Genomic DNA, 24000 nt, shown 5'->3' with positions numbered 1-24000 from the left:
TTTGGCTCTAGCATAATTTTTAAGATTTCCTAAAAATATCACTGTAGTAGGAATGATTTATCAAAACATGCACTGCAGACTCTAGCTGTACATAAGGGCCAGAAGGACAATATATTGTAGTAAAATCAATGTAAGGGGCCTTACATTTTATTGTTTCCAGCAAGGCCTGAGAAGATGCAGACAGCAATTGCACTTGAAGTTACTAAAAAGATTTGAAGCACTGAGTAAATCTCCAAAGGGAGTACATTCTGGGACACTACACTGACAACAACGGAATGTAACCAGTAGTTAGAGGAAGTTCATAACAACTGTTCAACTTCAGTCGCCACAAGAGCTGGGCTTTAGGATCACCCTTCTCATTGACATGACAGACTAAGTATACTTCTACGTCCAAACTCTCTGTGGCAATGTACTCTACAACTACTTTGTCTGCCGTAGGCTTTTGGGGAATGCAGGTGAAATAGTTGAGCTCCTAAAATGACATTTCCCCATCTGATAGCTCCTTCTAGTCTTTGGGAAAATAGGGCAAGAAAACTGAAAGTCCATATAGATTCCATTTACCTGGTCTGAATCATTGACTGTAATCTTCAGTCCTCTCAAGATTTCACCCTCTGGGGGATGCTCGTACATGGTCAGTTCAAATCTGTTCTGGGGACCGTTCTCTCCATAGAACGTTGGTGGATGGTTATTGAGGTCGACCACCCGTATAGTCACCATGGCAAAAGCGTACACTGAGACGTCACCTTCCTGACTGACTTCTGATGCCTGCAGCAGGCAGGAGAGAGAGAAGAATAATGAGAGTATACTCTTTTTCCTCAGTTCCATGTTCAGGTATGTACATATCATCCTAACACACTAACTTGTATGAAGATTCACAGTCTTATATTTCTCTGGAAATCCCAGTCCATTTCACACTGAAGTTTATGATTATAGTAATAAACCGGTCTCAATAAAGCCCCAGTGAAAAAATTCTCCCCCTCATTTTGTGAGCTCAGTAACTCACCCTAGGTGGAAACAGTTCTCTAAAGACAGATAATGTAATAGGGGCAAGATAATTGCTTCCCTAAAGTATTGACAGAACAGAAAAGGAAAACAATCCTTAAAGTTGCTGTGGCACCACAGGCAGTTGATTTTCACATTGCTGCAAGGACTGCAGCCTTGAAAACTCTAAGAAAAATTGTACTTACAGTATTTAGGCAAACATTTGAAAAATTACATGCTTTTTTTTTTTTTTTGAGATTTAGTTTCTGATTTACAACTCTGCTTTGCTGTCTCGATGACCTTAATTTAAACTAGATATAGTTTGGACAGACAAGCAAATCTAGCTGTCATTTTTCTGAACTGAAAGATCAAATCTGTCTGGGTTTCAACAATTCCAACACGCAGCCTGATTCACTGGATCGAACATAAGATGTTTCTTCTGTCAGGACAGAAACTCCAGCTGGTGTTTTTGTAACAAAACAGCTATCTTTAACATGCTTTTTTGCTCAAAGGGCTCAAAACCAAAGGCACTAGACTGCTAATTTTCTCTGCAGATCCTAATGTGGTAACTGAGGTGCCTGTCACTACAGGCCGGTCGCTAACACATATACATACCCTTTTGGTTCCTCAGGCAGATTTTGTAACCTGCACGAGCTCCAGGTTGCCACAGAAATAACTAGGAGATCACAAAAGCTTGCAAGAGCTTAACTAATCCTGTATGTGGGAAGCACTAGCAGACTGCACTAAACCAGAGAGATTAGGGGAAGAAATGGTGCCTGAGTTTAAGTTGGACAATGAGAACTCTATGGTCTCCCAGGTTCTGCAAGCTGCTTGAGCCCACTAGCAAGTGGGGGACGCTATGCTTGGGGACACTACACTGTTTCCGGCAGTGTGCAAGGCCTCAAAGCTGCCTTTACACAATATTGTGCTTACCATGACAAAGTCTTGTGGTTGTAATATGCATTTGCTGAAGAAAATTGACATAGTCTTCACAATTTATCTTTACATTTTTAAGCTCTTGGTCCTTAGAAACTGCTTAAAGTAATGCATCCTATCACACTGATACTAGCTCATCAATGTGTTAGCATGTATTTGTATGCAGCTGATCAGTGCTTCAGGAGTAGATAGCAATAGGACATTGCATGATCTACCCCAGTCCTATTACTAATCATAGATTTGACAGTTACCTATCTCATCACACAGAGGTTACAGGAGATTAATTCCCAGTTTATCAATCTGAAACCACAGAGAAGTTATCTACATACTGTAAAGGATGCTGATTCTCTAGACTCAAGAGATAAAAGTAGACAATAAGACTTCAATTGAAAGAAGTAATTTGAGACACTAAATATCCCAAGGAACAAAAGCAGCTTGTTCTGTTTTGTGCTATCTGGCATTCCACTCAAACATAGGAGATAGTTTCTAAAACAGGTGAAGTCAGCTATAAATTGAGCTATTTTAGACAATGATGGCATTTAAGATCAACAGTCTTCAAGTGGCCACAGAACATACCTGAACTTTTAGTTCATACACTTCTTTCTTGAGCTGATTTGGGCTTTTTATAACAGAAATGGCTCCAGTTGTGTTGCCGATTTCGAATGAACCTTCACTTCCTGCAATAAAACCAAGATGCTCCAGTCACATGCCACATTTCCTTTTTCTGAACAAGCATGAGCAATCAACCATACACTTCATTAGGCATATCTTTGTCCATATGGGCATCCATATGTGTATCCATATCTACAAGTAGATCTGAAGCCGCTTTTCAAAAATGAAGCGTTTCTATGCCTGGTCACAAGGAGATGAAAACACAGATGAGGGACAAAAAGGGTTTCCTCCCCGAGGAACGGATCACTGGAGCTCTGCCCCTATAGGCACCTGCCCTCACTTTCCTCTTCCCGCCCTGGTCGGGTTCCTTTCAAGCCTCAGCAAGCAGGCATGCAAATTTGGTATTCATTTCTATTATGCTGTCTTCTTTATATGCTGGTTTAGACAAAAACATACATTCCTCATTTTAATTAGCAAGTGCATAATTAAGTCTCTGAGAAACAATAACCTTTCTATCACTAATATCAGCTAAGATGAGAAGTCTGACAATCTGTCTGAAAGAAACATAGTCACTCTTTCTGCAGACAGCGACTCTGCAGAAGCATCTTCTGGCCTTAGACATTCAGTTGTTAAAAATCTCTCAGCCTCTTGCAAGGCTGTCCTGAACAAAGAGGGATTTTTTAGGATCTGGGGTAAAACCCAGGCTTTTTGCATTGAGGCAGAGTCTGACATAGGCAGAACAGGGCTGCAGGCTGACTTGGCTACCGCCGACCTAACTTCCATTGATCTGAAGATCAGTTACAGAGCTGCAGTCCCTTGAGACCTGGTGAATTTATACTGAAGCAAATGTCAGCTTGCAGAGAGGCAGCAGTGTCTCATCACAATGTCTGCACCCATCTTGCCAGCATGGCCAAAAGCTGGCTGATGCCCAGGGAGTGGACCATCTGGCAGCTCAGATGGCCCTGTCCTGCTCTGCCGAGGGGCTATGGGCACCTCTGCGTGCTACCTCACCTATGGTATTGGCCACAACCTACGCTTTGTGGCAGAGTCTATGACTGAAAGGAAAAGAGAGGAAAACCTTTACAATGGAGGAGATCAAGCCTTCAGAAATAAAGGATGATGATCTGAAAGCCTAGTCATTTATCTTTTTCTCTAACTCAATTGCAGTGCTGATTTTTAAACCACTTGATAGTATCTCGTTTTGCTAATACCTGCAATAACTGCAACTTCATTAAAGTACACTAGACACAACATTGAACAAATATCGACTCATACAATGGTCAATTATTAAGATACATTGGCCTGGAAAGTACATCCTGACTGAGAAGAAGCTTAAGTCAATAGTGGTTTCAACCACCATACTTCATGTTATTGTCTAGTTATCACAGGAAATTGGCAACTCGGTCTGTAGCATTACGTGTGTTTCTTTGTACAGCATGTTCAGAGGATTGGAATATTTTCTAAAATTGTTCCATACTCCCTGGATAAAAAAAATGCTCATGAAGAACAAATAATTTGCTATTTGCTGTTGCCCTTTGATTTTCTTGCCCTTTGACAACCCAGCCTGCAGGTACCGGAATAATGGCTTGTTACAAGTAATGCCAGGGTCTGAGGTGCAGGGCAGAAACCTGTTGTAATCTTTTGTTCTCTGTTTCTTCAATTTTATATGCACTAAAAGCATATTCCCTTCCCCCCTTTTCCATTTCATGCTAACAGAATCCTGTGTTAATGTGCATGAGGAAAGTCTGCTCTCCATTAAATCATATCTTGTGCTTCTTATCTGTCAGCCCTTTCTATCTTCATTTTCCGCTCTTTCCTAATCACCTACACCTTTATTATTATGCTATAGCACCTTTTTGGTCCTCCTTTATTTTCTTTGGAAATCTAATATCTTTCATCATTAATCCTATTTTTTCCCTTCGACATTTTCCCTGGTTCATCTGCCTTCACTTATTCTCCTTGCTTAATTTCTCCCTTGTATAGCATATTTTCATCCCACTCACTTGTTTTCACTCCTCATTCTCCAGCTTTCTTTTTACCTTTTCTCATTTTCCACGTATTCTCTTCTTTAACCTTTTTTTCCCCAATGTCTCTACCTTCCTTTTACCCTTTTCTATTTATTCCCTTGCATTGAGGAGAAGGAACCTTAGCATGGGTCCCATCCCACACCAAGGCAAAACCTCAATTGCAACCCTCTCTGTCCTCTCTAGACCTATTTGTCTAGATCATGTAAGACAATGAAGAACTTACTGCATAGCTCTGCAACTACACCTCAGATTTCTTTTAGGGAATTTTGGGATCTCTCACACCCAGAAGTTGGAGTGCTCAGTTGCCATGGATGTCTTGTTTTGGAGGAAGAGAACCAAACAAAACTAGAGTTGTAGCTTGGAGTTTCGTTGAGCTAAGTTGTTGACTTCACCAGCTAATGAATCACCAATTCAGCTAAGTCTCACATGTATGCTATTAAAAGATGTGCGATAGACACTCTCAGAATAGCTGATGAAAAGCATTAATCTTCTGATAACATCTTCTTTCTTCCAGTTCAGTGTACAGCCAGTGTATCTTCACTGGCAAACATAGTTTCTTCCGGGAAACGAGAGGTTTGATTATTTAGCCACTTTAATCACAATATTAATAAAAACATCCCTCTAAATACCATGCCTGGGTCTCCTAATGCATTCTCTCGCCTCGCAGACTAAATGATAGAGATGCTCAGTAGCAATAAATGCATCTCCCTTTACACTTTCTGAAATGACAAGCAGGCTACTGATGCCTAACAAATCAACATTAACAACTCCAAGCGTAGTTCTGTGAAATAGATACTAAAACTCAGTGAATCGTATCTTGGCTGTTCTCTGGTAGACAGGGCCCTGGAGTTGTTTGAGGTACCTGACATTATTTCATGAGAGTTTGTCTCAGCTTTATTAAACTCTGGCGTATCCCATTCTAATTTAGTGTCAGATCTAGTTTCAACTGCCCTTCAGATTTCTTACAAGACAAGTCTACTCACCATTCACAATGCGGTAATGAATGCTGTTAGGCTTTCCTCTGTCTCCATCAAGAGCAACAACAGTAAGGACCTCTGAGCCCTGGGGAGAAATGGGAAATCACAGTCTGTGTGCTGAGATCAAAGAGCAGTGAAATTGCAACTGCGTATTAATAAACTGAACTTCTGTAAGTCTTTCTGCAGTGAGGTGTGTAGGGGAGAGTGGGTACTTTTGCTTGTGCTGTATGGGGAAAAGAGCAAGGGCCATTGACTCCCAGCTAGAAAAAAAAAAAAAAAAAAAAAAAAAATCTGTGTTTGACTTTGCAGAGCAGGAGCTCGAATGCTATTTGTTGGACCAACTCTGTGTTGTGCCTACAGTGCAGGTCTTAGTTGTTCCCAGTCATGTCGCAGCCCGTGCACTGCACCTCCATACACACACAAAGAGTGTCTCCTGCTGCTGCGCACTCCCTATGGACCCGCAGTGCAACCTGCCCTCGCCAGCCCGGTGCCAGCGGCATGCCACTGCCTGCACTGATGGCAGAGGAACCTGCTTTGCTGCGTGGGTCTCAGCTGCCCCAGGAGGGCCAGGGCTTGCTGCAGCCTCAGTGCATGCCATGCACGTGCCAAGAGACCGATGCTAGGTTACCCAGCGCCCCACCCTCTTGTGTTTTCTTCCAACTCAGCTTTGGGTGAGGACCAGAGGAGCACTGCACTGCTCCACAGGCTGTGGCAGTGCCGGCGGCATGGGTATGAAATGGCTGCAGACCCCATGTGGCCACAGGTGCCTCAGCCCCAGGGGCTGGCCAGCTGCAGGAGCAGTTGGAAGCTGTGGCCAGGGACACCTACCTTGAGCCACAGATTGGACACAGGATTTGAAATAACCAGTCTGAGACCTGAGCTTTAGTTTGGGTCACTACCAAGATGCCCTCTGGTAGCTGCTGTGTAGGCTCCCAGCATTGCTGTGTGCCCCATCGCCACACAGTGTGCTGAGACACAGGCAGCTGCTGAGGAATCATCAGGTCATTTCGGTCCTACCTAATTAAGTTCAGACAGGCAGCAAAAGCAATACGGGATCACAAAGCATCTTGGCCCACAGAACATTTAGGGCATAAAATTGTGATGAAAATTATGGTGATGTAACTGTCCTTAAAGCTACACTGTTTTTCTTTCTGTGCAAGTAATGGGGCTGTGGGCCATAGGTAAAGAACTTGTGTACTGGCGACCATTTGCTTGTGTGACTACTCCTATCAATTCAGAGGGATGATGACTGTCAGCATCCAAATGCTCACCCAAGTGGCAATGAGCTGTGCAATTTAGGCCTCTGAACTAAAGCGTTACTGTTTGGGGCTGCAAAACCAGGGAATATTGAAGTAACTGTCAATTAGTCACAAATGGCAACAAGGAACATTTTCATGACAACCCCTGAGTGAATTTTTCAAACAACAGCAAGGTTCTGTTAGACCAACTGGAAATATAGAACTGTATTTATTAACATTTATGCTGGAAGCTGCAACAAAATCTGCCTACTGGGCAAAAGGCAAAGCAGTCCCTCTGAAGGTGACAGAGTACTTGTAAATCTTGACAAGTCCACCAAGGAGAAAAGAAGCAAGTTTGCAAAATTAACACCAAATGTGTAAACAACCCTAAAATCAGCTACTGCATCTTTCCCTGTGGAGTTCATTCTAATAGCAAAACCCACACTGGGAAGGACTGATTCGTGTTTCTATCATTATAATATCATAATGTTGTAAGTTATGAGCTCAAGCTGGATGTAATTAACATTTATTGACTCCCATTTCCATAGTAAACACTAACTCCTGTGTGCACCTGATAGTTATTTCAAGATCTATATGTAACTATGCAGAATAAATCAATATACATAATATCATTCATTCCAAACATCTGCAAAGTACACAAGCATTGCTTCTCTGCCCTGCTGAAATGTAACAGCCTATGCACTGAGCTGCAATGTGCAGTCATGCAAGGGCTGCAGTGTACGTTGGATTCTAGGCAGAGAGTAAAGACATGATCTTTCCTGAAACTCAAGGGAAGATCAGGTGAACAGTCTGCAGTTACACTGCCAAAGAGATCAATAGTCTAACGTTGGGTAATTTCATTAGTAGATACCATTTCTCATCCTATGTATGAAGAGAATGTTAATTAAATCTTATGTATCAAGGTGAAAGCTGATCCATACACAATATCATGCCACTGCTTAGATCTAGAGAAAATTCATTACTTTGCAGCTTCAAGAATAATATGTGGCTGAAAGCATCATGGTGGATATAATAAACTAATTCCCTAAGTTGTATAACTCCCTTTTAAGCAAATCTGCCGTTAAACATTTCTGAGGTGATGGCACAGTGTACTGCTTGGATTCTGTGTCCATGACAGATACAAAGTGGTATCTTCAGCAACAGACACGTGCTGACAAACGCAGTGTCCCCACTTGTGAGTAATTCTCCCAAGTATGTCCCTGCTTGCTTGATAATCTCGTGGGTTTTAGGCCTGGGGGGGCTTCCTGGCCCATTCTGCCTATCTAGCAATCACTGAGCAGAAAGTACCCTGCAGTTTGGGGGTGTCAGGATTGCTTCTCCCCAGGTGATGTCCATGGGACAGCACAAAGAGTCTAGAGCATTTGGGCATAAATTCCCCTCACACCTTGCACAACCAGCTGATCAGGTACAAAATAAAATCACCATGAGAGCACACAGCACACAAAGGCTTCTAGCATGATGTGTTCAGATGAGGTAACTGGCAACCTGCTTAAGCCTTCAGCCAAGTGCCTCTGCAGCTCTCAGCGATGGAAGAGCTCTTAGTCACAGTCTGGGCTTAGACCAACAGAAATAGGCAGAATTCTTTTTTGACTTTAATGACAGCAACAGGAAGCCTTGCATGGCAAATTTACAATGGATGTAAATACGAGCAAGTCTGAGATTTAGTCAGCTCATTTCACCTGGGAGTCAAATCAGAGTTTAGGTCCTAGTTTCTAATAAAAGCTGTGCTAGAAACCATAAGGCCATCTTGGCTGAAATGTGAAAGATTGCACTTGTTCTCCTACATGCAAAAACCAGCACTTACTGCGAGTGTATCCTCATAGACATATCCATAGTAGGGAGTCCCGATAAACATGGGAGGAGTGTCCTGAACATCCTCTACATTGACAGTAACTGTTGTTGTGGCTGAAAATACTTTGTTGTCTCCCCTGAGTTTCCCACCACCATCCTAGAAGAGAAGTCATCATCAGATCCCTCTACTGAAACGTGTCTGCAAATCAGCTTACAGCATTGCATGCACCTCAGGAGCCTTCAGAAGCACAGTCCCAGGAATCCGTTCTCTCTCTCAATACACAGATTAATCTCTGCTTCCCTATTCCCTTCTCCTTTTCATTTGTCCTGCTCCCTCATTGATTAGGAAGACAGCTTGCAGTGTCTCAGAAGTAATTTCTTATATTTAAAGTGGTTGTGCCAATATATGCAGTCATACATGATCATTTATCAACAACACAGGGGAATTCAAGATTTTTTTTAGGAAAAAAAAAGAATACTAGAAACTGATGCAAAAAGTTAGTGACCAAGGTCTACAGATTTTCATCCCACATATAGTCTTGTCATAAACACAAGACAATGCACAATAGCAAGGCAGTGCATTTCTAGGGGAAAATTAAACAGTGCATATGATCAGAGCCTCCTAGGGACTCTTACACGATGAAGTGAAAGCACGGAGGAGCGGTGCAGCCAAGAACTGTTAAGATAGCCACAGTGTATAAACAGTCTCTGGGGACCTGACTACAATCAGCTCTGTGCTACTGATACAGCACAGCCAATTAGAAAAATGACTCGCAATTTCAGAAGCTTTTAACACTCTCAGTCTCAGAGCACCAGCTGGAGGTCAGTAGTCATGCTTGGTGCGTAAGTGTGAATTGTTCAGCGTGTCTGCTGTACCAACTGTAAAAATTCCATCTTTTGGAAAAGATATGCTCACTTTTTCCTTCCTTACTGCCCCAAAAGTATCATTTAAGCCAAATTTTGTTGCTTCTTCTCAAATGATCCCTGGCTAAATAAATAGATTAAAAGATCCATAGGTTGTTCGTAAAACACGAGAAACTCAAAGTCCCTGTAAGTAACAGCAAAATCGTCCTCTTTCCACTTATGCGAGTCTGTCCGTGTAATAAGTCCCCAACAGGATCCTGAGAGACTTTTCTTCAGAATCCATAAACTTTTAATGCCTGCTATGAATCCTCAGCCATGCCACAGGTGCAGCACTGCTGAGAATGCCAGAGGCAAGAAGGTATGCGCAGCAATATTTGCAGGATTTGAATAAGCTCCTGCCACAGGCAGAGAGAAGTGGAAGAAGAACATCCACAGATATTTTCAGAAAAGAAGTTCATCAGTTGTGCTGCACTGGGTCCAGCTGTGCCCTGTGTCTTGCCGTGGCTAATGACTGCGACTCGCACTGCCTGCCTGCCAGGGGTTTGCCCTTGTTGCAGTAGGGCAGCATGAGAGAGCCCTGAGCACCTGCATTTGACCAAAGGCTGATGCTTCTTCAAGCTGGGGCTGCGTACACCAACCCTTCACTTATGGGTGACTCTCAAAACACACAGGTGACTTTCTGCAGTGGGGCTCACTATCTTGGCACTGGGGCCTGAGCGAAATGCGGGAAAGTCACTCCCAACTGCCTCCAGATGTTGTTCAGCAGTAGATAACAGCCACCTTTCCTCCCTCACTTTGCCATGCTACGCCCCCCCTCCTGCCCCGAGATGTTACACAGGGAGTTACTCTGCTGTTTCAATGTTATGCTTCATGTTTCAGCAGCTCTTTAAGTCACATTTGTATTCAAACTGACCAGTCCTACTCAGATACTATCCCCCACCTCCTCTAGTTTCAGATAAAAGATTTATACCTTGGCTACAACAACAACAAAATGTGTTCTTGATTTCTCGTAGTCCAGGGTGACCCCTGTTTTGATGCGCAGAACACCACTGTGACGGTCTATTGTAAACTTATTAGCATGGATGTTCTAGAAGAAAAAAAAAAAAAAAAAAAGAAGAAACAGCGAGAGATTACAGGTATGGAAATAAGATTGCTGTAAGGACTCATCTTTTATTTCATCTGCTACGGGAAAAGACTAGAATAATGATACAGTTTGGGTGAATAATGTATTTGATGAATTTCACCTCTATGTGTTTATGAACAATTCATGAACCAACCACGAGTCTCTCATTATTCAGAATAAATCAGTTACCTGAAATGTAGATTGTGAAATCTTAAACTTTGGTTAACAGTTCATTGCATGGAAAGAGGTAGGAAGGCTTAACAGGAAAAAAGATGAGGGGAAAAGGAAGAGGTAAAAAGGTGTATCCCTTAGTGTTTCAAATTTCTGCTGGCTTAAAAAAAAAGCAGGAAGTTTGCATACAGAGATTACTGTGTTTTGGTGATTTTTGCAATATACAAACAAAACCTAAAAGACATCCAATTTCTAAAAATGCCTAAAAAATGTCTCCCTCCATTCTTCTGGAGTGGAAATATCTATAAACACACTTCCATTTGAGTATCCATATACAATGGTCACTGTTGGATAACCTTGGCCTTTTCAGTAGATGTCACCGCCTGCTTACATCAGACTTTAGGAGAGTTTTTTTTTCTGTGAAACTTGAGAATTCCCAGAGATTGTGTCAAAAGACATAGCAACATTTTTCTCAACAAATACACATATTCAGTAACCTTCTTGCCACACAAATATGTCAACTTGACACAGAAGTTTGAAATTGCTGTTCCTTGGCTTCATAGTCTATCAGCTTACTGGAAAAAACTCTGTGCAAAATTGAATCCTGCACATATTGTACTTTAAATGGATCATAACTGGGGAAACTAAAACTAAATTTCAACAAGGCACTCAAGGTGTTCTTTCACAGTATGCCCAAGCTCTTAATAGGATTAGCTTTAGTGCTATATGTAAATATCTTCCAACTTGTTTCCATATTTGTATCCAAAGTAAATATTGCAACAAATTAGTTTTGGGTTTTTTTTTCTGTTGCCTTTTGAATAAGGGGAACTGCAGTTAATCTGGATGAAGTTGCTTGTCGGAAGAAGGAATTTGAAGGATATAATGCAAAAAGTTGCCCTTCTGGCATGCAGAAAGTCTGTTATACAGAAATTCAGCTTTAAATACAGAGCCCTTTCTGTTCTTCACCAGTGGGCAATACCTGAAAGGCTGGTTTCACGCAGGCACAGCTTTGTCAGTGAGAGGACTTAGGACCTCATATTTCACACTGTGATCCAGATCTTGATTATGCACCAGCCTACTACACCAAAGTCCACATTTGGGTTTCCAGCGCATTTTGCTTTCTAAAGAAAGCTATTTCATGCTTTAGAAATCCCATATGAGTAAAAGATTTAATTTAGACTTACTCTCCCTATCACTCCAACGAAAGGGCCAATAAAAGCCCTACTGCAAGGAGTCCTGCTGGCAAGCAGAGGTGTGACAGCAGCAACTTAAGCTCCTCTTGCTGCTGGACTGCACTTGCCTGCTCACAATCAGACAATATCCATTTTGTCAATGCTTGTTTTCTTGTGCACAGTACAAAATTGGTCCTAGAGACATTAGTAGCAGGCTCAACCCTCAAAATCTTTTTTTAACCTGATTTCTCAGATCTCAGTAAATGAGAGATGAATTTTGAATGCCTTACCTGCAAGAAGTAGGTGATACTTCCTCCAGAACCTGTGTCTTTGTCCACTGCTTCAATCTTAAAGATACTGCTGCCGGAGGGAGTATTCTGCAACCAGAAAGAGTTACCAGAGTCACACAAGTGGAAAACTAGGTGAGTTCGAAGAAATAAAAAGTGAGCATGCAAGGAGGCAGAAGAATAGAGTGATGGTAGAAAGGATATAAATGCATTGAGGGAACCAAAGAGAAGAAAGAAAAGAGGGAAGAGATTAAAAAGGGAGGAAACTGGAGAAGAACAAGAAGGAAGAAGACTTTTTGGAACAAAAATGACAGGACAGGAAATCTCAGCTAAGACAGAACACATCCTATTCCCATTGAAGTAAATTCTAAAAACTCCCAGTGATATACATCTTGGCTCCTACCCACAAAATAACACACCTTAAGTACCTACAGACTTATTCCCTAAGTTTCCAGTGAATATTAAATATCTACCCAAACCTGAAAACAAAAGAATGCAAGTTAGTCTTGCACATGTTATTTTACGGAAAACAGACTAGCTCCTCTTTACACCCTATTGAAATATACTTCCAGTATGCAAAGGAACTTCACCAACCTCTGGGACTTGGACTATGTAAGGTGTATTGATGAACTCCGGACTCTCATCATTAGCATCCATTACAAGGATCCTGACTTTTTCAGAAACCTGGAGTAGAATATGAAGAACATACTATGACTCAAGCTGATTTTCAACATGTACCTGTTCATTTGCCTCCTAAGTTGTAGTCAAAGGCAATGAAAAATTATGTTGTTGTAGAATAACTTTGCACTACCAAAACTAAGCACATAAAAGAAAATAGATAAAATCTCATGATCCAGAAGAATTTGCGTTGTGGATAACACCCAGATATCTCCAAACTAAGTAAGTAGTCTTAGAGTACTTTATAAATTACAGATCGGGGCTGATTTTCAAGTCTGTCTTCTTTATGGCATCCAAGATATCATGATTTAGTTTCAGAGAATACATAAAAGACTGTAAAAGTTGGTACCTGACAGCCAAGAGCACTTGCTAATGCCTCATTTGATATCATGACACGAGGTTAATAGCATGCATAATTTGGATGTACAAATGCATGCTACTAATATGTAACAATCCATCTTGAACAAAATATGTGTTCTCTTTCTAAAAACACTGAAGTAAACATATGTCACAAAAAACCTTCCCAGTTGTTTGCAAGTGGACATGTGGATGTGATCCCATTATTTCCTATTTACAGAGGTTCCAGGGCAGTTATTCCTGTAGGATGCTGGCACCTCCCAATCATTTGTTATAGTAATCACAATTAATTTGTTTGAGATGAGGAAGAGCTCTAGAGTTATTCTGTGTTGTGGATAGTAAGAAGGTCCCACTTTTGTGCCACCTCTAGCAATAAAGTTCAGGTCCTCTTACTGGCAGACTAATATCCTAGCTGCGAGCGCATCCATCAGTAAACAGAAAATGCCAAGGAAATTTGTAGAACTAGGACTGGATGCTTGTGCAATGCCTCAGATAAGTCCTTAATGATTAGACATGATCAAAGCTTTATTCAGCAGCAGACAAGAAAACCCCCACCATGTTAGCTTAAGCAAATCTTCTTAACGTCATGCTAGAGAAACATTGCAGAGGTGGAGGGACAGTCAGCTCTATAGGAACTAATGTTGGACACCCGAAAGTCATGCATTTCTCAAAAAAGCCTCCAGATCTTTCTTAGGTACTAATCCTACTGAGCTGACAGTGAAACTTAATAGGAAGCTCCTGTAATTCTGCAGGCCACTAAGTCAATCTTTCAGCTCACACTACATTGCAATTACCCTCAAACAGCTGAGCAAAGAGCTGGAGTGAGACCTGAGTTACTGGGAGTTCAGTGGCTCGTGAAAGAGGAGGTAAGACACTAATGAGATTACATTTTCTGATAAAATTAGATAGTCCCTGTAAGGAAATTTAATAGGAGGATGTATGTAGGGACAGACAGTTTGACAAGCTACAGCATAATGAAATACTTACTGTACTCAGGCCATCTGAAATACTGACAATAACTTCAATCTCATCTTCCTTCTGTAAACAAAGAAAGTTCCTTTGTTAGACAAGTGGTCCTGTTCTCCTGTTTGGAAAAGGGAATGCAAATTTAAATGTGTCTAGGTAGATGAAAGTAACTACTAACACCACAAAGCAATCAGAGCAGAGAGTAGGAAGACCCCTCACAGGCTCCAGCTCTGGGGCTCCTTGAACCTTCCGTGGCTACTGTCAGGAGATGGTTGGTCTGGGAATCCCTACTGTCCTGTAAACTGCTAGTGAAAATCAGTTGTCTTTTTCAAGAAACACTCCCTAAAAAGGCATGACTGGCTCAAAATTCTTCAGTTTCACTATATAGTATTTCAAAGAATTACTAAGTACAGTGTACACTTCCCTGCAAAGGAGACATGAAGGGTTCAATGCCTCTGTTCCCAGAATAAGGCTGCCTTTAGGCTACTATTTCTGGGAATATCTTTAACCCATATGGTTATATGTGAGCTAAAAGGCTATGATATAACTAGAGAAGTGTCCTGGAAGACTGCTTACATAAATTTCTACTTCCTCCTAAGGACAGAGTGAGTCCCCTGTCTGAGGATTAGAGGACTGTAACTGCCCCTAAACTCTTGATGCGGTGCAGGTGGGGAAAGATAGGAATAAACAGTAATCTTCTCTTTCGGTAAAACCTGGACAGGCAGCTGCCAAAAAAAATTGACAGCAGTGTCAGTGGCGCAAGTGAACTGGAAAACAACATGACGGGTGAAGTATGATGTCTCAGAATAGCAAAGTACATTACATGTTTCAGGGGCAAATAAGTTGGCATTGTCCCTTGAAGCCACAGATCAAATTAAACGGAAGGAAATTCCATGAACACATGGAGTGCTGCCATTTCACTGTACCTCTCTGTCAAGCTCCTCAATCAGTGTAACATTTCCAAGGTTCTCGTCAACAGAAAAGTAGCGTCTTGATCCAGCTTCATAGGCCAGGTCGTATGTCACAGGATCTCCTTCTGGATCAGTTCCATTCAGAGTGTACACATGGGTGCCTGAAAAATTGGCATTCAACAGCATTTCTCTGTGGTTACTTCTATCAGTAAACATTTCATTGGTCTGCTCCTTAGAAACTTATCTCCCCTGCAGCAGGCAAAGCTTTTGTGAATCAAACTTGCTTACTTGGAAACATAGATAAGTAGACAGTTCAATAGTCCCGATTGCCACTTTTTAGCCTCCTGGTTAAACTGAGTTTATCAGTGCTGGTTTCTCTTGCTTCAGGACCTTTCCTGTGGAACCACACCTAGATCAATACTGTTCACATGACAGCGTTTACACAGATGACAAGCTCTTGTCAAACTCACAGCCCAGGTGAGCCAGAAGCGATGCTGTCGTATGACTGCGTGACAATCCCAGCAGTACCAAAAGGCCCTCACACACCTCTGCTCTGTGGGAACAATAAAATTGCAAACTATCAGGCAGAGGATCTGGCAGGGGAAAGCAGCACTCCCACAGGACAAGACCCAGGCTCTGAAGCTCAGAAGATGCAAGGACACTTGTAGACTTTTCCACTTTCAGAACTAATAGATGCAGAAGTCTTCTTTCTTTCTTCGCTCCCCCTCATTAGCTCCCTCTCATTAAATTCCCTGCTTCACACACCCACTCATGCTCATATCAATGAATAAATTCTCTAAACTCATCAATGTTTTTCTTTCACAAGCTGGGGAGAGAGAGATTGTTATTTCTATTTTTAAACATTTGAGAAGTTGGTGTCAGTTTTTCCAGTAAACTGACTTTGTTTATCAGAACTGATACTTCCTAGGGGAGTTATAACACCCACGTTTTCAAAACATGGTGAGGGTTTTAGTATTTTTTTTTTTAAACTTACATGTCTGTCATTCTACTGTGCATTAATATCTTCATCCAAGTAACTTCAAGCACTTTGCAAATACCAGTTAACTGACCCTGAAATACAAAACACTTCTTGTCTCCTTCCAATCTGCTGTGCCCTGAGTAAGTTACCTGAGATATCCAAGTTGAGAGGATATCCAAAACAAAAGGAACAGAAACTCTGCTTTACATCTAACAAAGTTCTCTGCACTGAAAATACTGTAGCCAAGCGACTCACTGGTTAGTAGTGCATGGGTCACAAAGAAACGATGGAAGGATTCCTGCTAAGAAAATTACCATAAAGTTATGGTAAAATACTGTTAAGGGGAACCCAGAAGACTCCAATTCTAAACTACTCTGGCCGTGAGTTTAAGAGATTTTTAACTCTCTTAAAAGTCATAATCTTTTCTCATGTCTTCTCTGTGTAAGAACAAAGAAATACAAGGAGAGGAATAAAAGGGCTGATATAAAATAGTGCCCTGAAAGAACACCTGCTTCCTGATATAGCTGTCTACATAAGACACAAATTTCAAGACTGTTGAAGGTTCTGCAGCACCAGCACTGACTCCATATATTCTTGTTTTTAAAAGCTTTGTCTTAATATCACAGCTAGGGCCAAATGGAGAATTCAGGTGTCAACTGCCAGCACTTCACTGACATCATTATCAACACAGCGCTTCTCTTCAGCCTTTTTCAGTCATTAGATGTTTTTACTTCTTAGTTGCTTTTCTGCCCTTCTTCACTTTTCCTGTTCCTTCCACTTCATGTACCACTGGCTGTCCTGCCTGTTTCTAGCTCACGCGGATGTCTGCAGCAGCTGCTGAGCAGCGCTGCCTGTGCAGTGGAGAAACAGGATGGACACAGCACAAAACAGGAATTTTCTTGCTGCTCAATGTGGCATGAAACATTGATATTGGTACAGACCAAAATTACCAAGGTCTCTGAGCAAGTAATGAAGGACATAATTGATCTTTACACTGGACTGTCTGCTTCCTAGCTAAAGTTGATACTACTTCTTCTTTCATAATACAGGACACTTGAGTGCCTTTTAAAATGGATCATGGATCAAAATTTCTTTAGTAGCTCATTATAATTCCTAATTTTGGCTGAATCATAATTTCACTGCACAATACTCTCCATATCATTAACACCCTGGGAACACTTCTCAGCACAGTGTTAATGCCAACTAAAAATCTCCTCTCAGTGTGCTGCCTCCACTTGCTGAAAAGGGAAAAAAAAAAGAAAAAAAAACCCAGCTAAAACCTTATCAGTGAGTATCAAGTAAACAGCCTCCTCTTGTGAGAAAAATAAGGGAATAGAAGAGTCTTTACTTGGGGATATGGCAAGGGCCCCGGTCGGAAGAGTTGGATGCTCCAAGTACCTGGATGACGGTGCAGCAGGCTGGGACAGGGAAGTGCTGGAGAGATGCATGCTGCTTCCCAGAAGCCATGCCAGGCTTTCACTCCGTTTTCCTACTCCATCTTAAAATTCATTTGCTCTTTGCTCCTGCCACTCAGGCTGAATGGCTGTCCCATGATGCCATTCCTCCATTTTACTTCATTTCTGACTTAAATTTATTCACAGCCAGCCTCTGTCCAAGTGCTGGGGGGCTGGTTTTGCCCTCTCACTGAAGACATGCATGCTCTCCCTCTCTGCTGCACGACACTCGGCAATCAAATCCTCTCCCTGACAAGTTAAATGAGCCAAGCACATTCTGGAGTCATGCTCAGTCTCCCTGTTGTCCTTTGCCACCACAGCTGACATCTGTTAACAAGATACTGAGAGGGACATCCATGGCCACGTTCCCAGGACAGGACATCTCTGTTCACAATGTCAAAGCAAACACCGTCTCGCCCAGGGTTATGCGCCTGCTCTCCACCTGTCTCAGCCAAAGACCCATTTCTGCACCAGGAAAGGTGGTGGATGGTTAACACACAGCCTACAGACAGCTGTTTTACACTGCAAGGACAGAGGAGCTCAGGCTCCCGGAGAACATGGACCATACACCAAGACTACCTCAAAAATGGCTCCTTTCCCATTCAGTACCAGCTACTGCTCCTTCCTGAGCATGCCTGGGTGACTCCTGCTCCCTCCCTTCACCCTGGCATGCCAGGCTGGCTGGCCAAGGAGACACATGGCCAGGATCAGCAGCCCAAAAGCCATGGCTGCTACAGCGGCAGCTGAAACCGGCCCCGCAGCCACCAGGCCCTGTGGCTGGGAGAGGGCGGTTCGGCGGCAAGCGCTCAGCACAGGGCCTGAAACACAGACAGCAGGAATGTGTCCCTGAGGGACCCACAGCAACCAACTCCAAGGAGAAGCGATCTAAGGGCAATTTTCTGACGTATCTGCAGTTTCTGTTAGAAGCACAAAACCAAAAGCGAAGGCTGCAACACCTGTGAGTCCTCTGCATCTCTGTGCAGGGCTCTGCTTTGCAGGGGGCCTCCATTTTGTGCAGCGTCAGCTCTGCTGCAGTGATGCAGAAGGCAGGCTGTGTTTAACGTTTTGTTCTGGTAGCTCCTAGCTTTGCTGGGGGGAAGATTTTAGTTTCTGAAAAAAGTTGAATATTTTTGCACCTTCACACTATTTAGCCTTTCTGAAGTAATCTGAATGTGAGGTCTTGGTGGGTCTCTAGATTTCAAAACACGGCTTGGGCTAAATTGTCCACGTATGTGTCCTTTCTAGTCAGAAAGGGATTATTACTTTAAAAAGATTAAAATTCTTTCACTCAGATATTTTTAATGACAAGTAAGGCTGGAAATAAATCACGGGCAGAAAAGATTCCTTGTGGGTTCAGCTACTATGTCTGTGATGGATGAAATACAGAAACACGGACAGAGAGATGGCAAAGTGCCAGCTGTGATCACTGAGCACTGAAGGAAAGACCAGGAAACACAGTAGCAGGGACTCTCATCAGTTTGGGAAGCATCCCTTGGATCAGGGTGACAGAAAGAGGGAAAGAACAATGGATACCAGAGGAGAAAAGAGGGGTCTCCACAGCCAGCTCTGGATGACAGGAAGAAACAAGACTGGGAGGGTGTAGGAACAACAGGGGAAGCTTGAAGGATGGAGGGACCTGAAGTGGTCAGTCAGCCAGTGTAGGTAGCTGGCAGCTGTAGCTTTGATCAAAGAACTGCCACTGCAAGTGGCTTTTAAAAGAGTGGGAGTGCTTACTTGGGGGCACGGGGAAAAACAAAGGAAAAATGCAAGGATGAGAGGTATGCAAAGATCTCCAGAGCACTGATGATACTTGGGCTTTGAGAGAGTAATGAACTTAGGCCGTCTCAGTATGCTTCAATCTCTTGCTCTGCAGCTGTTCTCAGTCCCACTCTATCCCCACTGTGAGGCTTACAGGGATTAATGAGGTAAGATGAAACAAACAACCTGAAATAGCAACCCACACATGCCTTAAGACCTTGATTAGGAGCACATGCACATTTTGTATGTACATAAGGTAACTCTTTGCAAGGAGCTGATGACCAACCTGCCCTGAAAAACAGCCACACAAACTGCAACTGCTATTTCAGTTCACAACTTTTCCCTTTCCTCTTAAATCTAGTGCTGGAAGGGGCTGCCATTCTGGCCCTTCTTACCTCAAGGGGTCTCACGCTCTGCAGTAATAAATGGGATCTGAGAATCTGCAGACACTTTCAAGCTTTCAAACAAAACCAGTATTTGCTGGTTTTATGGTAACGTATGTCACAATGTATGTAACTTGGTAGGATCAAAACTATCTAAGCACAATTGGACAAGGGAAAAGAAGGTCAAGTGAGGGATGATATGAGCACGATAATGTGATATTATTTAATTTGACGCACTCATGTAACTGCAGCACTGCAATTTCTCTTTCTACAGTCACACAGAGAATCCATCATCTCCTTTTGGTGCTCCAAAGCGTTGCACGTCTCTTTCCTACAGATGACTGGGAATATAGCTAACACACACCACTTTGTCCACTGCTTGTAATCTCAGTGGGGTCAAAAACTGTAAAATTCATAGAATCATGGAATAGTTTGGGTTGGAAGGGACCTTCAAAGGCCATCTAATCCAACTCCCCTGCAAGAAGCAGGGACATCTCCAACCAGATCAGGTTGCTCAGAGCCCCATCCAACCTGGCCTTGAATGTTTCCAGGGATGGGGCCATCCACCACCTCTCTGGGCAACCTGTTCCAGTGTTCCACCACTCTCATTGTAAAAAAAATTTCCCTTATGCCCAGTCTGAATCTACCTCCCTCTATTTTAAAACCATTACCCTTCATCCTATCAACAATAGGCTCTGCTAAAGAGTTTCTCTCCATCTTACTTATAAGCCCCCTTTAGCTACTGGAAATTCGCTATAAGGTCTTCCCAGAGCCTTCTCTTCCTGGAGGTTTATCAACGCTACTGGCCATGGCATTGCTCAGATCAGACACTGGCTGCTGCCAAAAAAAAGCATCCTGCCTAATGACTCCAAATTTTATGTAAGCACAGGGAAGACCTAATGGCAACCTGCCCATTCTTGCTGCACCTAAGCCTGAGTGAAGCCATCCAGAATAAAACATATGGAAGTTTTAATTCCTCTGTTTTGTCACTGATCATACTGCTCAAACTAAAAGACGACAGCTGGAGTGTGGATGTTTGGGACTGCACACAGACACAGCAGACCAGATTCCTTCTCCTTCTTCTGGAGGAGATCGGGGCAAAGGGATGAAGAGTCATAGCCTCCTCTGTGGTGGGAGACCTGTCACAGGCCACAGAAAAGGGCCAGCCTGGCAGTCATTTAGTACAGACAGCATGTGAGCCCTCACTGCGCTCTGGCATGAAGCTTTGACTGCCAACTGATGCGAACATTGGTCCTCTCGCCCTTCACAAAGCTGAACGCGCACCCAGCACTGCAGCACCGAAGTGCTGGTGTCGTTTGTGCCCTCCTCTGAGAGCCTCCCTGCCAAATCATCCCTGAGGAATGCCTGTGCTGACGTGGGCAGTGGGTAGCAGCAGCAATTTGCATTGAGCAAACCCCAAGCAGCCACATCGCAAGCAAACTTCCCGAAGTGCTTTCAGAAGAGAGGACCCTGCAGTACTCGCAGCTTTTACTTCAAGGTGTTCTGGGAATTAGCCCAAAGCAGCACTGGCAGCTGCATGGCAGAACTACCACATTTGGACTTCTCAAAAGTAAGGTCTTATCTCCCTTTCCCAAGGGTTTCTCTAAGCTCTTTGCAAAAGCCTAAACTCAACACTTCCTAACCTTTAACCTCAGATAAATGTTTTTGGTGGCACCTTTGGACCTTTAAGCCAGAAACTTCTCTCTTGTTTTTAAAGCACATTTACACAGCAAATTAGAAGTATAAGCCAGCCAATGTAAACAAATGGAAACACATTCAGGATGAAGCCAGCAGGCATGAGGCACAGCAGCACTGAAGACGGAGCAGCTTGAGCATTATCACTGCTGCGACCAAAGCATAAACTCTCCAGGGACCTCTGCGTGCCTAGTCTGGTTGCTAATGTTACAAAAGCACATGCAAAAGCTCATCACATATTCGTCATTATTCTTACTCAGGCTAGTTACAAGAACGCTAAGGCTCTGAGCCATCACACTGCTGTTTTGCTGTCGAGGCACGCATGCCCTCCTTTATCGCCTGGAGCCTCAGATCAGATGTGCTGGGGCCCAGCGCTGGAAAATTACTGCTGTACTCTGCTGCTTCAGGGAGTGTTGTCATCTGAGAGACCATGTGGCACTGCAGTCCTGATAGGAAGGACATTTTTGACCGTGTTGTAGCTCTGTGCCGTCTTTAGCTCCCCATCCCCATGCAGGTGATTGGAGGCTCCCAGCAGCGGCAGGGAGAGGCCGATGGTCTGTAAATGTCTGAGAGCTGGCACCACACTAGAGGATGGGAGCTTGATGGCAAGTGTGTGAGTTGTACTACCTGCGGTTTGAGTGGTGGAGTTGGCAAACGCCACTCCAAATAAACCAAGTTGGGGTCTCATTTTGTGGCTATCTGGCATTACAAGCCTCATTTACACTATTAGACAAGTGATTCCACTGGATAATCCTACTCCAGCAATCAGCAGAGCTGTCTGAACCACAAAGGCTGAGCAAGCATGGTTTCCATCTGAATGTGGGAAGAAGTACAGCAAAAAGTGCAGCTCCTTGGTCTGCCTCTGGATTTTGCAAGTGCGACTACGTTACTATTAGCCTTAGCTGAGGTTTCCACTTAAGCTTGACTGAGCTTATAGCAAATCCCTGCTGCATCATAAGCAAGATCTTTTTAAGTTCATTGGCTAGATGCGTCACTTCTATGCTATGTGCTGCCTTCTCCCTCTCCTCTTCTCTGGTTGAGCATGCAAAGGAAAAGCCACTGCTTCCCGATCACCCCCTCCCCACTCACTAGCATGCCCAGTGTGAGTCTTGGCTGGCATTAACACCACTGGGCCAGAAATTGAGACTCTGAGCAAACCCCAGGCAGCTGCTTCCCAAAGCAGTGAGTGACCTCGGCCATGTTTAGGAAGGCAAAGGCGGCAGCATCGGTCTTCCAGAGCTGCCTTCCCTTGCTGCCCAGCTGCCTAAGCCCTGGGAGGGGAGGGTTTTGGGTGCACCCCTCTGCACAGCCATCTCTCTCCTCTGTGCATGAGGCAGCTAATAAATGAGTGCTTTGGTACTCAATTTGCAATAGCTAAATACTTTTCTGATTTAGCCAGTAAAATCTACAGACAATCAGGAACAAATCCTAAACAAAACTTCAGTGCAATGTTTGAAGAAAAGGTAGTGTTAATCACTGTAACACATTTTACACAAAATTTTTTACATGTTAGGAAATTACTCTTCCCTCACGGAAAATACTGATTATAAATCACCTTTTTCTTCTTATTTCGTCTTAATGCAACTACAGCTAAAAGAAGCATAAATAGACCTGCCTCAAAATGCTGAAAGCTGAAAAATGTATCAATTTTTGAATTTTCAATAAAACAAAATGAAATCCTTTTTAAAAAACATCAGTCATTTAGACAAAGCAATTTTCACTCCAAGTAGAAACATCTTCTACCATTGGTACCACAAACATGAAAAATGTGATAACTGTTTAAAGAAAATCATGCCTCTTTTACTTTTCAATGTACAGCTTGCTTTTACCAAGGCTGATAAAATTACTAGCAACTAGGCTCTCTTCTCATAAGCATTTACAGAACTGGTAAGAAGCCCCTCACCACCATGAATTTATTTCTGACCCCAAAGGTCTGTGCTCTGATGCTATGAATAGATTGGTGGACCAAGAAGACAGGAGCTACAATTTTTGTTTTAAATTACAGCTACAATTCAAACATGTCATTTTAAATTAAGGCCAATTAAAAGCTTGAGAGAAAAACATGTGAGACCATAGTATATAACAACAACCTACAACAAAACGTATGTTGCTAATCACAAGAGCAAGCAGCTCCAGTTTCACAGTTTAAGCATACTCATTTTAATACTGACCAACAGGTGTGTCCTCCGAAAGGCTGAGAAGTGCCATGTTCCCGTTTGTGCTTCTGGCTCCATTATCAAAGAAATAGGGGGCATAATTTGCCTGAACTGCAATTAAAACAAAACAGAAGCCAAAGAAAAGCATTTTGTAGGTGGCAGTTATCTGGCTTTGTCACCTGACTCTCAGTAAACACGAGGTGTTTTGGGAATACTATGAGTGCATAACATACCCAGTTGCTGCAATGGACTTTCTGAACTATGTCTGTACAGATATTTTCAATAAAATTACTTCCATATGCCACTGCACCAGTATTCACATAGCAGCAAACAGAGAAAGAAAGTATATGGAAAAAAAAACCCAACAGAAACAAATCAAGTAGCAGGATCTCTCTAAAAAAATCCCAATTAGTTCCAGACAGCTTCACTGCAAAATTAACCTTTGCAGCTTGCAATGATTGTA

At 42.8% G+C, this 24000-nt stretch overlaps 1 protein-coding gene across 1 annotated transcript in view; it reads right to left on the bottom strand.

Annotated features, from left to right (window-relative positions):
• CDHR1 (cadherin related family member 1) overlaps positions 1–24000 on the bottom strand; it is a 48200-nt gene that overhangs the window by 21854 nt on the left and 2346 nt on the right. The window contains exons 2-11 of the mRNA XM_086752370.1: positions 23553–23648; positions 15128–15273; positions 14223–14273; positions 12795–12884; positions 12204–12290; positions 10418–10534; positions 8597–8740; positions 5540–5618; positions 2494–2594; positions 562–765 (exon numbers count right to left, since the gene is read on the bottom strand). Coding sequence (XP_086608496.1) covers positions 562–765; positions 2494–2594; positions 5540–5618; positions 8597–8740; positions 10418–10534; positions 12204–12290; positions 12795–12884; positions 14223–14273; positions 15128–15273; positions 23553–23648 — 1115 coding nt within the window. The remainder of the gene's footprint in view (positions 1–561; positions 766–2493; positions 2595–5539; positions 5619–8596; positions 8741–10417; positions 10535–12203; positions 12291–12794; positions 12885–14222; positions 14274–15127; positions 15274–23552; positions 23649–24000) is intronic.

The sequence above is a fragment of the Chlamydotis macqueenii genome, chromosome 7 (assembly GCF_036417535.1).
Source record: "Chlamydotis macqueenii isolate bChlMac1 chromosome 7, bChlMac1.mat, whole genome shotgun sequence".
In the NCBI taxonomy this organism is placed as follows: domain Eukaryota; kingdom Metazoa; phylum Chordata; class Aves; order Otidiformes; family Otididae; genus Chlamydotis; species Chlamydotis macqueenii.
This window is presented reverse-complemented; position numbering and strand designations above follow the sequence as displayed.